This window comes from Branchiostoma belcheri, unplaced genomic scaffold, assembly GCF_001625305.1.
Source record: "Branchiostoma belcheri isolate BF01 breed outbred unplaced genomic scaffold, Haploidv18h27 scaffold152, whole genome shotgun sequence".
In the NCBI taxonomy this organism is placed as follows: domain Eukaryota; kingdom Metazoa; phylum Chordata; class Leptocardii; order Amphioxiformes; family Branchiostomatidae; genus Branchiostoma; species Branchiostoma belcheri.
Genome location: NW_017802958.1, coordinates 388,999 through 407,446, shown reverse-complemented (window position 1 = coordinate 407,446; position 18,448 = coordinate 388,999). Strand labels below are relative to the sequence as shown.

Below are 18,448 nucleotides of genomic sequence, written 5' to 3'. Positions count from 1 at the left end.
GGATTGGATGGGTACGTCATGGAAAATTAGATCAAAAGCTAGGGGTTTGTTCACTGTTGTCAGCTGTTGTCAGTGTTTGAGCTGGTCAACCCCCAGTTTTCTTTCTATATTTCTGAGTCAGGCCCTTTTGGCTCTCTGGTGCAGAAGAATTTTTGCGATTGAAATGTGAGAAAGTTGTTTCATGAGGATTTGTTTCAGTGTATTCAACCATACGTTTCTATGGCCAAATTTAATATGATGATAGCAGGGCTCAAAAATACTGGGTGCACGTGCACCTTAGTGCACCCAAAATTGGAGCTGTGCACCCAATTTTTTCTGTGGGTGTACTGGTGCACCCAAATATTTTTGTAGGTATTTTTGTACATATCAAATGTATCATACAAAATGTAGTTTACGGAATATTCTTGGCATCTAAGTGTCAGAAAATAATAAAATCTGTGTTGTACTAGTACTTGTTTTTAAGATTTTGAAGTTATGGACTACTTCATCTAAAGTTGTATATTTCATTTCAGTTATTTATAATTTGTTATGTATTGACTACTTCATCTAAAGTTGTATATTTCATTTCATTTCAGTTATTTATATTTTGTTATGTATGGACTACTTCATCTAAAGTTGTATATAATTTGTCATTACTCTCTGAGTCCACATTTTGTTTACTTCATTGTTAATTTGATTTTCAAAGTGTTTGGTTGCATGTTATGTTTTCCAATCACTTTCAGTTATATCATTTTCTATTATTTTGACCTCTGACCTCCCATTCAGTTCATTTTAAGTTCTATATGCTGAGTTTGGTTAATTATCCTTTGTTATCTCAAGATAAATCTTTGCTATGAATTTATTATTATTATTATTCCGTTATTTATTGTTTATCTTAATTTATGTTTGATTGATTTATTATTGTTTTTACTATTTTTGTTTAGTTAGTTGGACTCCAGGAAGAGTAGTGTAAACTTTATGTATTACACTAAATGGAGATCGAAATAAAACAAACAAACAAACAAACAAACAAAGTTAACTCCCATTTCAGATTCAAGCTCTAAATGTAATTTGGTTTGTTTTACTACACCTAATTTTTTAGGTTGGGTACATCAGTGCACCTATTCCCAAAAATGAATTTCGAGCCCTGAATAGAGTGCTGTCTGCCCTATAGGTTTACTTGGTGCAGACCCGTTTGTGGTGGTACGAGACCAGTCTGACCAGCTGAGGGCCTTCCATAACGTGTGTCGCCACCGGGCTAACATCGTGGTCAGACAGGAGGAGGGGCAGACTGACCAGTTCACCTGCTGCTACCACGGCTGGACATACAGACTGGACGGCAGGTTTGGAATGTCTGATTGTCCTTGTACTGAAAGTTGAGTACATTACAAGATACAAGATATCTTTATTGGTCTGTATGTCGCAGTTCAACAAAGTGAATTAAAAACTATAAAAAAAAGACCAATGTAAAACCAGGTTTGAGTCAGGCTTTCGGCGCGACGTGAAACTTATTTAATTTGTAAATACATAAAGACTGTAAAAATATACTTTCAAATATACTTATAATTCCTTACTTGTTCTCTTCCAGACACATTTAATGGTCTTCTAAATCTTAATTCCCTATTTTCATACTTACCAAACTCGACAAAGTGCCCATTTCCATATCCCCCTAGTTAGAACGTCCGTAGCCCAAATGAGTGTAAAATATAACCGTTAAAATGTATAACTACTTGGAATAATCTCCCGCTCCACCTAAAATGTTTAACATCAATAATTAGCTTTAAACGAAATCTTAAAAGTCACCTACTTTTCTTTCCCACTGACATTTGATATCTTATTACTTTGATTTCATCTGTATAAGTTTGAATTTCCGTTTCTTTTTAAAATTCATTTATTTTTCTTGAGTTATTGCTTTAATTCTGCCAATGTCTGTACTGCAGTTAAAGTTCTGTTAACCTATGTTTTAACATATCATTTCTAATTAGAGTTAATAATCAATATATAAATAATAATCAATCACTTTTGTTTTTCATTGTTACTATTTGTTATATGTTCATTTTATTGTTCTTAAATATATGCGAACCAATAAACAAACAAACAAACAAACAAACAAATGTTGCTACCACTAATGTATTACCAATGCTGGCACATCTTATTATTTGTTGCTTATGTTTTATTTGAATTTAATCTCTGCACCTTAACTAATCTATATCTGTATATCTACCTCTTATGTTACCTTTTGGTTTGCATTTTCATGATTTGATTTTACTCTGTACCGTGTGTATTATGATGTTTTCTTTTGTTGGTGTCTTATCACAATATTATTTAGCCCATTTGGGCTGGGCGGTGTGCATCAAAATAAACTTTCTTTCTTTTCAATATTAATTGTTGATAAGGCCACACCAATTTAAATTTCTTGGGTTAACAGATTTTTTCTAGAAAAAATAATGGAGCAGGCGGGCGAAAAAAAAAAAAATAAAAAACAGGCCTGGGCATCCTATTGTGGCCAAAATGGTACGATAGGAGCCATGAAGTCAACACACCAGGCTGGTTCAAAATTTAAACAATGAATTTTGAACTTTTAATGATACCATTGCATTGAAAGATGGAATAACTGTAACAACAAGAATGAAAAGGACTGTTTTCAACTGTTCAGGGCAAAATAAGAGCACTTTGCAGTTGATTCTGAATTTTTATTTTTATTTGCAAATCAGAAAAAAATGAAGAGGGCGAATCCGTTAACCAAGAAATTAAATTGGCGTGGCCTAATTGATCTCTACTTCTATCTTCTTTCCACAGACTATCGAAAGCTCTGCGGCTACGCGGAATCAAGAACTTCTCAGCGCAAGAGAACGGCCTGAAGCCGGTAGCGGTGCGGACGTGGGGCCCGGCGGTGCTGGTGCGGCTGGAGGGAGAAGACAGGGTAGACTTCCAGGAGAAAACCTCGCCATTATTACATCATCTCGACTCTCGGGGTTTCACACACGGGATGACACACATCTGTCGGCGCTTCTATCACATCAAGTGGGTAAAAATCAATATATTTTGACTACGTTTCATAAACATTGTATTTATGTTGTATTCTTTATTTTAGAACATAAAAAATAGCCTGCTGTGTCATTCGATTTGTACCGGCAGCCCTGAATTTTTTTTCGGGGTTGCCATTACAAATCGAATGGCACCTCACCTCACTCACCTCACCGGTCCCATAGCAGTCTGTCCTGCCGTCGGGGCAACTAAACTGTCCACAAGCCTTATCCACCCAGGGCGGTTCTCAGCCAGACTTGTCAGGTGACTCAGGGGATGTCCTGTCCATTCCTTAAGGTCACTAGTCCAGGTCCTTCGAGGCCCCCCCCTCATTCGTCCACCCTCCGCCTTCCCTTGCAGTGTAGTGTGAGCTAAGGTGCCCTTCGCTCTGGTTACTTGTCCAAACCACTGCAGCTTCCTCTCCTTTACCAGTGACAGGAAACTGGGGAGAGGGCCTGCCAGTGACACACAGGCTATTAAAAAAATGATAAACCCAACAGAATAAAATACATATTAAGAAGAGTGTGCCGGGAGAAGGCAGAGACCAATGAATATTCGAGGCCTTCCCCACAACTAAACATAAACAAAGAAGCTGTAATTAACAAGAACTATAACTTGAAATAACAATACATAGCTGAATCAACATCTAGGATAAAGAAAAAAAATGTTATAAGATGATACAATTAAGTAAATATCTAATAATGTATTAACTCATAACGTAATCCACATCAATAGTTGCTATCATAAACTACGTGTAAGAAGCTGTAATTAATAAAACATAAACAAAGAAGTTGTAATTAACAAAAAGTGTAAATTGAAAAAACGTTTCAGTGATTACCTGTATCGTCCACTTGTACTTCTTCAACCCACTTTTTTAAACATAACTTTATTGCGCAACAATTGTACAGTTTAAATCTATGTCAGCTCTCACTCAGCATTAGCAGCAGGACTGCCTAGACAGAACGCTGTCAGAGTTTTGCGCTGAGAAAAGAATGAACTTCACGTTTGAATCTTTGTCTGTCCCTGATCTTAGCGATCTCCCTCGGAAGACTGTTCCAAAGTTTAACAGTTGTTTGGTACAAAAGTTCTCATATGATTGTTGGTGTGGGAGACAGGGACCGCCAGAGTGTTTTTGTGCTGGGATTTGACTGGCATGTCACCCACCGCACCTCTTTGTGTTTAGGAACAAGGTCATTTAGCAGTCTTCCTGTTGAAGAGAGGGTCTGTTAAGTTTTATCAAGGACACTATATACAGTACAGCTTGCGTTAGAATTAACGGGTAACGCGTAACTCACGCGGTACTCACGCGGTACGTACGCGGCATTTACGCGGCACTAACCCGTCACAGTAACGCGTGAGTAACGCATTTAATGCGTCCGAGTTCTGCTGAAGCTTCTCGTTACTGCGTGAGTCACCCGATATCGCCGCATTAGCGTTACCTCGTGATCGCGTCACCCGTTAATTCTAACGCAAGCTGTACTGTAATGTCCTTGGTTTTATGCAGTACTTAATCTTCGTACATGACTTGTAGTACCAAATTCAGGAGATTGGGGGCACTCCTGTAAGGTATTGCTTAACTTGGCATTGTACATAATACAGTACCATATTACTATATGTTGCTTTGTCTAGAATTGTGCTAAACTATGTCTAACAACAGGTGTAACTGGAAACTGTTGGTGGAGAACGCACAGGATAACCAATTACACGTGGAATACATTCACAAGGACCTGGCAAAGATTGTAGACCTGCCATCCTCCAAAGTAGAAGCTACTGACATGTACAGCAACTCGGTAAGCAGTAAGAAGTAACTGTATTAAATGACAATCACGTGCATGTTACACATCTCTGTACATTTGGGACTGCATTCTAGATACTCTTCCCAGTAACTGTGATGCTGGAGAATGCGGAGACACCTGTGTTGTGCAATGTGAACCAGCAGTCAGAATTACCCTGAGGAAGGTGAGGAAGAAACGTCGGCTCAATAAAATACATTATTGTGTAAAAAGAGTCTTTTTATTCTTACCAACCTGATGAAGCTATTCATGGAGGTTAAGGGATGTACGCCTTCAGAAATAGGACAATTTATGGTGAACATATCATGTGTTTACATCTACATTTGTACTTAGTGAAAAGGCATCTGCAGATAAACAGATGATAATATTAGAAATGTAACATTTGCAAAGCAAAATAATGCAAATTTACCTCAACATGGTCTACTACTACTGCTGCTGCCACTGCTCTGTTTATTCTTTGTCAAACACGTCCATGTATATGATGACCAGCCCCTCAAACTCTGGCCTGCGACTTGCAAAATGATGTAACCCAACACCACATGGTGTCCGCTACAGCACCAGTTACCATGGTGACAGACGTCTGGTCCAGCTCATTGAGAAGAAGAAGAGGAAACAGAACAAAAAAATGTTTTCCTTCACCTTTCTTCACTACAGAAACAAATACATGTATACGAGTACCTCAGACATTGTTTACATAAATATATTCACAAACTCATCTAGTTTAGCAACATAGGTAATAGACAAATGATAAAAATATGATAAATATTGTTGTTGAGATTTTTCTGTATCTTTTTCTTCCTCTAGACAGGCCTAGGAGCAAAGGAAAATGAGCAGTCTACAGCAGGCCAGCGTTACGGTAAGGAGTGGACGGTAGCTAACCTCTTCCCAAACCTCGCCGTCAACCGCTATGGTCCGTGGCTGGACACCAACCTACTCCTGCCCCTGGCCGCTGACCGCACACGGATAGTCATGGACTACTTCTTAGAGGAAGACTTTGTCAAAAAGACAAGTGAGAAACACCTGAAGGAGTTCATAGAGACGAGTTTGAAGGACAGTGACCAGGTGCAAAAGGAGGATAATGACATCTGTGAGAGTGTACAGAGGGGGCTAAGGTCATCTGCCTATGATGTAGGACGGTATCTGCCCACCATGGATCACGGTCAGCACATGTTTCACGTGTTCCTGGGAACAGAACTCAGAAAGAGACTGGAGTTGGGGCAGTAATGTTAGCTTAGTGCCGATGCCAACGCCACAGGTGTCTGCTACAGTACCAGTCACCATGGTGACAGACGTCTGGACTCGGTCATTGACCTTTAATAGGTGTTTGCCAACCACAGATCACGGTGGTCAACACATGTTTCACGTGTTCCTGGGGACAGAACTCAGAAAGGGGCTGGGGTTAGGGCAGTAATGTTAGCTTAGTGCCTTACAAAAGAGAGAAAGTATTGTAACAGACCAAAGCGCTTAACGTACACCATGTCAATACACCGTTTGCGCCCATATTCCTGTAGTCCTTATGTATGTATTAGAATAGTCTTATTGATGACATTGTCATTGTTGCCATAGTTGTACCATGTACAACTGTCCAGCAACAAAGTTCATTCATTCATACTACACCAACTTAGGTCAAGGTTAATGTGTCCTATCAAGTATGTTTCATAATATGTTTATAACTGTCACCATTGTTTACCACGTACTGGACCGACTCGTGGATAAGTAGAGGAGCCTCCTAGCGAAAAGGCAAAGAACGACAACAGACTCCTCGTGTTCGTGAAGTCTGTGAACGTGACGCTGCTTTCAATTCATACGAAGATTCTAACCTCAAAACACCATTATTTTTAAACCCTTCCTCAAGTCTCAAAAGGAACAGTTAAGCACGTGCAAGAATAGCCGTGGCGACTCTTGATTCGGGCTTACATTGCATTACCCTCTGCAAGAGTCGTGGAAAGATCCATTGGCAGAACTGCACATTTCCCGTTGGCTACTCGATGCTCCGTTTTTGACCCGGTTTTTTGCTGTCCCGAGCTTCCCTACAGTATAAAACCACAATTGGCCGGGTTGCCGATGTTCAGATCGGCCTAAATATTCCACAGCGCGACAGTTTGTAACGTTACATCGGTGTTTTTCCATCCGGGCGGCCATCTTGGATATAGTCGGAAATGTCCGCTACCGCCGTCGGGAACGTTCGGTAGCGTCACGATTACCGAGACGGGACCGAAAGCGCTCCGATCATAACCGGAAAGCCTCCCGAACGTTCCCGACGGCGGTAGCGGACATTCCCGACTATATCCAAGATGGCCGCCCGGATGGAAAAACACCGATGTAACGTTACAAACTGTCGCGCGCTGTGGAATATTTAGGCCGATCTGAACATCGGCAACCCGGCCAATTGTGGTTTTATACTGTAGGGAAGCTCGGGACAGCAAAAAAACGGGTCAAAAACGGAGCATCGAGTAGCCAACGGGAAATGTGCAGTTCTGCCAATGGATCTTTCCACGACTCTTGCAGAGGGTAATGCAAAAGCCCGAATCAAGAGTCGCCACGGCTAGTGCAAGAACAACTTCCTTAAACTGATTACCCGTCGCCATAGCGACACAGATCAAACCAATCAAACACACCATTCTTAATATGCAGCTTCCCCGTTGCCATGGCAACGCAGATTAGAGGTATGACCGTGGCATTTGCAGGACGTAAACCGGCTCTTTTGTCATGGCGGAGGCACTAGTGTTGCCTAGCGACAAGGGTACGGGGCGAGGAAAGGTCAGACAAGGATCTTGGTAATGGGTTTGGCCTTAATACAATATACAGGATTTCTTTGTCGTCGTGTACTTGACATCGCCGATTGACTATGGAAGTGGGGAAGTGATTTTTTTAGCAAGCCAGGCATCCCTAGGTTCCTTTTCTACTAGGACGGTGCTTTCACGTAGCCTCCACAGGTCTTTCTACGGGAATACGGATAGTAGATCAGAATCCGGCAAAAGGAGAGTAAAATTGGCCAAGGGAGTCCGGTCGCGGGGAGGTAGTTTCTTTCCATCCGCGGCCAGTCAAACCTACAAGGCGGCCAAACTCCCCTGGCAAATTAATATTCTCCTATATAGCCAGCGTAGTTAGTCTGGTAGAGGCTAGCTCTCACTACGCTTTCTCTGCGACCTGAAATTGGCCAGAGCGTCGAGCGAGCGCCGAGGTCGCCATGAGAGCGCGATGAGCGCCGTCACCTCGGTGACTGTTCGGAACCAGTTCATACCGTCGCCGTGAGAGCGCCGAGGACGGCGATACAACAATGAAGGCAGGGGAACGCCGTGAGAGCGCACAGCGAGTGCAGAGAGCGCCGTGAGAGCGCACAGCGAGTGCAGAGAGCGCCGTGAGAGCGCACAGCGAGTGCAGAGAGCGCCGTGAGAGCGCACAACGGCCTCAACAGTAATTTAAGGCCCGGTCACACTGGGCGAAATTTGCTGGAGCGTTCCTTTAACGGTAGGGATGGGGGCCGAATTTCGACAACGCTCGTCACCGCTCCGACACCTCTATACCAACGCCAAACCAAAGTTCATTGCCGACATGGATCGCTGCTTCAACGCCCGACACCGTTCCAGCAACCTCGTGTCCGCTCGTAAAACGCTTGCAGCCGCTCCAGCAAAGTTTGTGCAACGTTTAATCGCCGCCCGGGCAACGCTGGCGAAGCAGCGGTGGTCCAGCGTTCAAGATTTCTGCGTTGGCCTAGCGGACCCAAGCCAGTCCACGAACTTGCGTCTAGCGATGCCAAATTTTGACTGGGCGTTGGTGGAGCGGGGGTGAACTTTGCCGGGGCGGAAAATTGCCCCCTCCTCACCGCTCGCAATATTTTGTGCAGCTCAAAACTTTCGGAGCGGTAGGAGGGCCCCTCCAGAAACATCAGCGGTGGCCGGGCGTACACGGCGTTGCTTTAACGGGGGCCAACTTCTGTTAAACGGTGGTGAGCGGTTTCGAGCGGTGATGAATTTTATTCACCGTTCAAGGAACGCTCCAGCAAAGTTCGCCCAGTGTGACCGGGGCTTTATATTCCAAACCTTGGCGCTCTCTCGGCGCTCTTTCCACGCTCCGGCCAATATCGGGCACTGGTCGAAAATGCCTCGGATGCAGCCATATGCGCACAGGGATATTTACGCATTTATAGCAGATTCAAGCGGATACAAACGGATGCGGGTGGGATCCGTAAAATATCCGAAATTTGTATTCTTAGGGATCCGGAACGTTTGGATCCCTAAATATCCCAAAATGGGATTTTCCACGGATACCAATTCGTTTCTTTAGGGATTTTTTTTTTGTATACCTGGACTGTCCGGATCCCAAAGGATTGTTTCTTTAGGGTTTTTTTTCTATACCTGGCCTGTTTGGATCCCAAAGAATGCAAAAAACGGGATTTTCTACGGATGCGAAATTGTTTTTATAGGGATTTTTCCCGGATATGCGATAGATCCCCACGTGCAGACGTCGGTATTTTACACGGATGCAGGTTGCAGTAAGAGCGCGGTGAGAGCGCCGTACTAGTGGAATGGGGGATTTAACGATCAGTCCCTATATGGATTACCAAACACGACCCAGACAAATTTGATTAACAGACCAATAACCTACATTCTGTTCATTCCTTAGTTTTGTGGATTTCAGTTCGGAAGTGGACCAGACATTTGATTTGGAAGCATTATGTACATTGTTTATATCAATATATACATATCCATTCATTACTGTTACCATCTGGCTACTTCGCACCAACGTGATAAAGTTAGAGGTTAATCACAAAGGTATGGTTACTCACTAGTCCAGCTTAGGCCACAGCAAGTAAATTTTATGGATGACATCCTCCGAAGACTCCAAATCTAATGCGAGCGGGCGAAAAAAAAAATAAGGCGGGCCAAAAAAAAAAAGGTTCCTACATATGTGCATTTTAAAATTTTGACTCAATTATTGTACAAACGGGTTTTGATATTCAGTGGGTATATCACATATACACAGCCAGCATCACATACATGTATCACTGCATCAAAGTAAGAAACAAAACATTAAATAAAAGCCTTTTCTTGTCTCATCTCTTTATAGTTATTTGCCTTCCACCTTCCGGCATGGCAACAGACATCTTTGCCCATTTTCGGCATGTTGACCACTGTCAGAAGGCAACAAAATTTCTTGTTTTTTTCCAATATCAGGCGAAAATTAATGCGCGTGCTGATGTCATCCATAAAAACTACTTGCTGTGGCCTTAGCAAGTTAGTGGTAATACACTATATAGCAAAGGAAATATAATTGAAATGTTTTGAAACGATATCTTTTCACAGTAAAACACATAGAACGTGTTTGGTCTATTTGTATTAGCCACTCTGCGAAAGATAAGAAAAGGTCGCTTCTACATCATAATCTAATCAGTCTTGTCTTGGGTAAATGTTTTTGTTTCTGCCATGCTGGTGAATGAAACAGCAAAACCGTATCAACTAGAAAGCCTGGAGTTAGCTGCCTGTAAGGCCACACTGATTTAATTTTCTGGATGACATCCCCAACAAGCGCAGTAATTTTCGGGTGGTCTAAAAAACAAGGCTCTGGCTTGGGTGCCATCCTCCGTAGTCCATGGTAGCTAGCGACAGTATGGAGCCGGCGGTAACTACGGAGGACGGCCCCCCGGCTGCCGAAGCTCCACGGAACTCAAGAACTCAGTACAGTGCCGACTCATAAATGCTGCAAAAGGCCAGCATGTGTCGGCTTGTCGTAAAAGTCCCTATGCACAACCGCAAATTCACAATACCAGCTTAGTATTCCTGTGGTTTAGCAGCTATTTTTTTTTTGGCTGGATTTTTTTATTCGTCCGCGCGCACTAGTTTGGTGGATGTCATCCACAAAATTAACACAGTGTGGCCTAAAGAATTCAGAAGCCATTCCCTTGTTGATTAAGAGACAAATTCACAATACAAGCTTTGTATGCTCCTGGCTTAGCAGCATTTTTTTGGAGGGGGGGGGGATTTTTTATTCGCCCGCGCGCACTAGTTTGGGGGATGCCATCCAAAAAATCAACACAGTGTGGCCTAAAGACTTCAGAAGCATTTTCCCTTGTTGATTAAGAGATTGGCCCGAGTCAGGTTACCTGTATTGTGTGAGCGAATCCCGTCTAAACACTAACCGCCCGGTGGTATCGGTAAGGTACGCTAAGTAGCTATTGGCGTAACTGTTGTGATAACAAGAAGGTTCAACAAGGAACTGTCTTGACTATAAATCTATTTTGTGTACGGTAATAAAATTACGTTCTCGGCTTATTTATGACTTCCGGTGGGCAATGCTTTAGAATGGATGTTACAAATATTCTAGGCCCTCGTCGACAAGTATTTACTTTTTTGAATGATGAAAATTCCAACAACATATGTTTGTGATAAAAGTATAATGGTACGAAAAAATGATAAAGAGAAGAAAGAGACGGGAGGAAGAAAGGACGAAAGGAAGGGACCCAAAGAAAAGTTTTAGACACGCCAGAAAAAAGACATGAAACAGACCACGCACCAGTCTTGAACCTACATCACACGGACTCAGTATTAAAATTGTATCAGGCTTATTCTAAACGCGTCTTGTTTGTTTCGCAACCGGTAAACCGCCTTTAGGCGTAACACACCAGTTTTGTACATGTACGTACATGTACAAGCTGCGTAAGACCTGACTGTAAGGTTTGAACCACTCACACCGGGAAGGTCCTCTACTCTTTTCGATAAGTGTGGTGGCTCTCCCCAAACACGGGACCTCCATTTAACGTCCTATCCTAGGGACGTCCCTAACCGAAGCTAAGTACTCATTTCCACCTGAATGAAGTGAGGAAAGTCGTGTAAAGTGCCTTTCCCAAGGGCACAAGATCGGTGACATGGCCAGGATTCGAACCCGAGACCTCTTGGGTGTGAGCCGAACGCCCTACCGTACACGACCCCACCGTCTATATGCACGACACGTCCTGAGGGCTGGGTTTTACTCTTGTTGTGCCAAAGAGCACACACGTGAGCGGGCACATTTCCACCGACATAACAACGTCACTTTCAGGAGTTTTAAAAGTACCATTTTGATTTCTCTAACACGTTTATTGTCACACCTATACAGACAAATACAGATATAGTGATTTCGAAACTCAAGCTTGTTCTCGGCTCTTGGTTTCCATGGCTGCTGATCGCTCTATTTTAGTTTGGTCCCACCTAATCCTCCACGCTTTATGTTAGGAGCCCCGTGAGTGGCCAAACAAGGCCTCTTTGGTGCTCATGAATATTCATAGCCATGTTTTCAAACCTTTCTCGCCATTGGCTGTTGGAATTCTTTTGCGCTGTACTCGCGCTCCGTATTGTTTGTGTGGCATGGCACATAAATATGCTTTTAGCTTATCTGTGTGGTTCTTGTGTTCAGGGCTACATGTGTAGACTTCCCTAACCCTAGGGCGGACGTGAGCAACGTGTCAAGCAGAGGAGAGTAAAGAAAATATTGTCTTTTCTAGTGGGCTGTTGTTGGATACCTTCACAGGTGGGTGACACGATTGCACAACACTAGTGAGGCCAGCGCGGCGTGTGAAACAGAACTGTGCCGACTGACTACATGGCTCGTTCCATGGTTCGTTAGCTGCAACACTGTGCCACTTGGAGGTAAACATATCTACCTGTAACTGATGACTGTTTTCAAATTGTGCTAGTGGCTCTTTCCGGATTGATGTGTTAGTTACGAGCGGATTTTGCGAATGAGCAGAAAATGAGCAAGGCAAGTTTAGCGAAGAGGGCAAGTCGGAACGACTTGGTCGGCGGAGGCGGCGGCGGTGCCAGCTCGGGCAAGGCGAAGCAGTTGACCCGCCGACAGCCGTCGCTGGCCTCCGTGGGCCGCCGAGACACCAGCAGTAGTTTCGGCACTGTTAAAGATGAGGCGGCGAAGGTGGACAGTCGTCAGCTGTACCAGCAACAGGAGATAGACAGGGGGGAGATACACATGACCATCGCGGGGGTATCCGGAGCGGGGAAGACCTCGCAAGAGCCCGCGCCGCCCTCACCAGTCAACCTCCGCAGCCTCATGGTCACCAAGCGCCTGGCCATGAACTTCAAGCGGGTGGCGGCGCAGCGGGTGGCCGATAAGAAAGGTGCGAGCTACCTGGCCCACACGGACCGGCCGTGGAGACCACAACACCCGCGCCCGCCGGAGGAAGACGAGCCTGAGCAAGAACACACCTACCAACTCGGCCCCGTCTCTAAATTCTTTACGGGACGAGCCGAGAAGGCCCTGTCAGAACTGTTAGAGGAGAGGCTGTGTGATTATACATACAACTCCGGTACGGCCGGACTGACTACCAAGAACTTATGTGAGGAGGCAAAGAAGAGGATGAAGGAATTTCTCCCACCCAGATATAAACTCATCAGCGTGGCAAACATCGGGGAGCGCCAGTGCCAGGACATACGGGTGGCGTCGCGCTGTGCCTGGGACCCGAGTGTCGACACCTTCGCGTCCGCGACGTTTGAAAACGGCAGCGTCTTCTGCGTGGCAACGGTGTACGCCGTGTACATGGAATAGTACACATATCCTGGAACAAAAGGCTCGCGATGCACATGACTGACATGTTCTCCTAAATATGTTTTCCAAAACGCCTCTTAAGTGCGTTGTTTGCCCCATACAAATGGCCAGTGGACTTATCGCGGCATCAGGGCCTTTTAGGCAACCGTCAACAAACAGGCGAGGCGGGACAATACCCGGGATTTGTCCCGCCTTGACTTCACCATTGCTGACCGGGACAACATGAATGTCGGATCGGCAGAAGCCAAGTGAACACCGTGACAACACTTCAAGGTGTGTGACAAGAAAAACTCTGAGCATGATTGATCGTACACGTACACGAAAACATCGCCACATACCTTCGCTTCTATAGAACACTATTATTGCAGTATTGCTTAGACAGGCTCCTGTATAAAGCTAGCACAGTAAATCAGTTCAGGGTCATGTACATGTGCAGCTACATAGAAGTCAAATTCACGGTCACTGGCGTTAACACAGTACAGTTATGTTTCTACAGGTGTTATATGTGTACCATGTAGCAACTATACAAGTCTGACACACAGGCTCTTAGTAGTAACAGTTGAAAGGATTAGGGGATTTGTTGAAAGCCCTTCACTCAGAAAAAAATTGTTAACTCTAATACCTACCGTATCACTGTCTTACTTATAATGGGGTTTAGAAGTTAGACGTCAGAGCATATAAAGTCCTTCCGAGGTAAGCTGACACGTGTGGCTTCGTCTTTGTGTAAGTATTCTCTTTTGTGCTGGAAAAATATTTGTAGTGGTAACTGTTGATTCAAACGCGGCGTGCCTACAGTGGGGGCAGGAAGCCGGAGCTAGGCAGCTCGATACTATGTGAAGGTGTCCAATAACTGTCAAGACTCAATTCAAGAGCTTCAAAACCATTTAGAGACACAGAAGTAGACATAGATCACAGGGACCGACTCGGAGAGGGCTGTATTTGTACTGGAAAAGTGCACTTCATGTATCCGCAATCGTTTTCGGGCATTGATTTAACGTTGTTGTCTTAAGAGAGAGACGTCTGTAACTTGACTGGCGTATTTGTCAGACTTGAGAAGGTGAAGTCGGGAAAAGTAAGGGGGAAGCACGTAGAGTGGAGACAGGCGTCACACACGGACAGCTGCGCCTGTGGACAGCACGGTCACCGCTGATTACTAAAGGGGAGGTGCCGACAACTTGTCATCGGTGAAACACACACGTCAAGAAAAAGGACTCCGTGACAGACAGGACAACTTGAAGCAGGATTTAATATATATGTGTATATATATTATATGGACAGTTTTATAACGTACAATTTATCAATTTTATATATGGCAACAACAAACATTTTGCAACAGTTTTACGTACCATTGTTGAGATCATAGAGGCAGGCTTGGTAAATTGTATTAGGAATAAAACATTGGTATATTAGTAAAGGATAAGTCTGTTGATTCAACATACTAAATAGTGAACAGTCGGTAGTTGAGATTTGGTGCTGTGTGGGACGAAATGGCGAAACTCATTCTTTGCTAGAACTACCGCAGAGTGGAACTCGCTGTCACTATAAGTACAATAGGGGCATTATCACTAGATAGCTTTAAACAATGTTCAAGATGTAACAAGTCGTTCGGTGTAATGTAGCCAGCTGCCGCCGCGCCGCGTGCCTGCGAAGCTGGTGTGTTACGCTGAAGGGCGGTTATCCCAGCTACAAGGAGCTATTGCCCTGGGTGAGGTGAGAAACTACGTCACAACATAATTAAGACTTGTTCTCCCAGTTTTTAATTAAATGTCCACAATCCTTGTGTCTAAAAATAGAAACGTATAGAAAATCAGAAAAAAACGTTAACACAAGCTTTTAATCCAAATAATTACGTTTTTGTAATGAGATTATCTTAAAACACCTGCAACATATTCCAAAGGAATGAGTGTTTATCTTTTAATAAGCAGTTGATGCAACGTTAATTATACACAACACAACATGTACATGTAGTGCTATGACAACAATATAAACATGATACAATTAGACGTAAATAATCTGCCGACATTTTTAATTGAATCACCCACTGGCCATGTTTTAGTAAATTGTTCTGACACATTACTTCGACCAAAACAAGTCGCCATTTGTAGAAGCATGGAGGTATATCTTTTTTACCTCCATGGTAGAAGTAATTACATGAAAGGGAATTTTCCTTGTGGTGTTCAGAGATGATGCCAATTTCCCACGGGAGTTTACAATCTAAACATGCCAATTCGACAGGATGTCGGGATTTTATTCGTGCCAATCAATCAATTCGTGCCAAACAGTTCGTACAGATTTGCAAACCAACATATTGTGGGCAGTGCAAATGTTCTGTACTTGCCGCATAATATTAGCTTCCACCAGGCGTTTGAGTAATCTCCAAGCAGATCATACGGTGGCAAGGCTCTGGCCAATGGATACCGCCTTGCCACCGTATGATCTGCTTGGAGATTAGCGTTTGCGTACTCTCCAAGCAGAGGTTTGGGGTTAGGCTTATTTTTGGCGTGTTTTTATGCTTTTTTATCGGGCTTTCTTTTTTGCACTGGTATATTTTGTTACTGGATGGCGTAAAAAAAGATACTTGGAGAGTAGCCTTTTAGCTTCCTATGTGGGTGAATTCGGCAAAAACGCGACTAGCGTTAACAAGGCGGGTTAAAATAAACTGTAAATTGTAGCCAGAAAGGGCATAATTAGGCGGTTTAGAGTTCATTTAAGGAGAAAATGGAGACCCAACGGTGGACCTACTCCCCTCGCCAGTCAGAGCTTTTTTTTTTGCCGAATTCTACCACCCTTTCGAAAGGCTGGCTACTCTCTAAGCAGAGGCTTCGGCTTACTTTTGGCTTTTTTATGCGTTTTTAACGGGTTCACTCTTTTTGTAAAGAGTGAGCCCGTTAAGTAGCCTGGGTACCATCCGGATTTTCGCTCCTCAACGCTCGAAAAAAATCGTGATTTTCGCTCCGCAATGCTCGAAAAAATCGTGATTTTTTCGAGCGTTACCGAGCAAAAATTCGGATGGTACCCAGGCTACCCGTTAAGTAGTATTTTTGCGTCAGGAAATGGTAACTGTCTGGTATACTGCCTGGACAATTTATACTGTCTTTCCCACCACCAAAACATCTTCTTGGAGATTATATAGGAAACCCAGGCTACCCGTTAAGTAGTATTTTTGCGTCAGGAAATGGAAACTGTCTGGTATACTGCCTGGACAATTTATACTGTCTTTCCCACCACCAAAACATCTTCTTGGAGATTATATAGGAAAGTCTAGTGGGTTCTAATTTTTATGGAGTAAGAAACTCTCCGTGTCAAATGAGCGATAAAACACCTGTGCCACAGGTAATCCAATGCTTGCTCACCCCCCTGAGGTTGGAAAGTGGTTTCGAGTGCTCTCAATCACACCACATGGTCGCCTGGATTTTTTGTAGTTGGACGATTACGGGCTATTGTACATGGCCCAATACTACACAGCGTGTTAGTTTTACACTCTGAAGAACCTCTATAGAGAGGAGGATTTAAAAGACTAGCCGTGGGTCTCTGATGACGTAAAGAAAAAGGTTAGGACAACACGGCTTGTTGACCGGTCCGGGTGGCTGTTTGCGAGCCTGTCAGGACACACAATGCGGCATGTTTGCAGTGGGAACTGATCAAAACTGGAATAATTACGTCTGTTGTAATAAGTGTATATTGATGTCATCAGATCTTAAGTTTGTTTGTTGTTGTGGCTTGAGCGGTTGATTATTTGATGTACAGATTTTAGTAATAAATGACACAACCTTTGAAAAGTTGGTCAGACTCAGTCTATTTGTGATTTATATACCCTGGTATTGTTCGTCTGGTCGTATTTCTATACTGTACTATACTGTACTGTACTATACTGTACTGTACTATACTGTACTGTACTGTACTGTACTGTACTGTACTATACTGTACTGTACTGTACTATACTGTACTGTACTGTACTATACTGTACTATACTATACTGTACTATACTGTACTGTACTGTACTGTACTATACTGTACTATACTATACTGTACTATACTGTACTATACTGTACTGTACTGTACTGTACTATACTATACTATACATGCAGTATGTAGTGTAAATGAAATCATACAAATAAGGTTGTGGCATTTCTCCTTACTTCTGTATTTGTAGTCGACGTCAGATCCTGTATCTGTATAGCCGGTATAAACACTCTCCGGCGTACACACCTGTCCAGCTTCTGTATCTGTATAGCCAGTATAACCACCCTTCTGCGTATCACGCCAGCTTCACAGGCACGTGGCGCGGCGGCAGCTGGCTATATTACACCGAACGACCTGTTACACCCAATCTTTGTGCACATTTATTTGCAGGAGTTGTTTAAAGCTTTCTATAGCTGATATGCCCCAACTGAGCTTGGTGGCAACGAGTTCCAGTTTACGATAGTTCTTGGAAAATACAACTTTTTGAACACCTCAATTCTTGGTGGATAACTCAGGTATTCAAACCCAGTAGTTTTTTACTAGTAGTTTCTTAGTAGTTATCAGTAGTTCTATGTGTACTAATTATCTGTTTTTATACCAAATGTTCCTGCAATTAGCCCTCGGGCATCAATTTGCAATAAAAAATATTTAAAGGCATGGCCGTTTCTTGCTCTTTTCTGGGCTGGTATTAGATACTTAGTGGTTGGTACGTCCACCAGTATTTTAGTCATGTTGGACTTCTGTAATATGGTACGGTTAAGAACTCAGGTCACTTATCCCGGCTGAGAACTAGGTTACTTCTATTTGCCAGGCTGAGAACTGGGTTATACAAATCAACTCAATACACGAGTATCAGGAAAAGATAAGCTAATTTTATTGTTCTGCTGACATTATCTTCTTATGATTGGGATTTATTTGGATATGACATTCAAAACTCTGCATGTGGTCTGTATGCCTATCTTAATGGGATAAGCTCTGGTCACATATACACATGATACGTGTAATCCTTAAACAATGGGAATACAAGATGTAGAAAAACGCCAAAGGTCATTTTGAAGGATATTATAACATTTTTGTTTCAGTCTTTAATTTTTTGAACATGTAAACTGTAACTGTTACATGAAATTACAGCTAAGTAAAGAGACTCTTTT

The 18,448-nt window shown here is 43.2% G+C and overlaps 1 protein-coding gene and 1 pseudogene across 1 annotated transcript; both read left to right on the top strand.

The window, feature by feature from the left end:
• LOC109465535 overlaps positions 1–6,454 on the top strand; it is a 9,289-nt pseudogene extending 2,835 nt beyond the window's left edge.
• Positions 6,455–12,156: 5,702 nt separating this feature from the next.
• On the top strand, positions 12,157–14,927 carry LOC109465559 (tctex1 domain-containing protein 1-A-like). The gene has a single exon (XM_019762919.1). It carries the CDS (start codon positions 12,528–12,530, stop codon positions 13,332–13,334), a length of 807 nt encoding a protein of 268 aa, XP_019618478.1. The 5' UTR covers positions 12,157–12,527; the 3' UTR covers positions 13,335–14,927.
• The last annotated feature ends 3,521 nt before the right edge of the window (positions 14,928–18,448 follow it).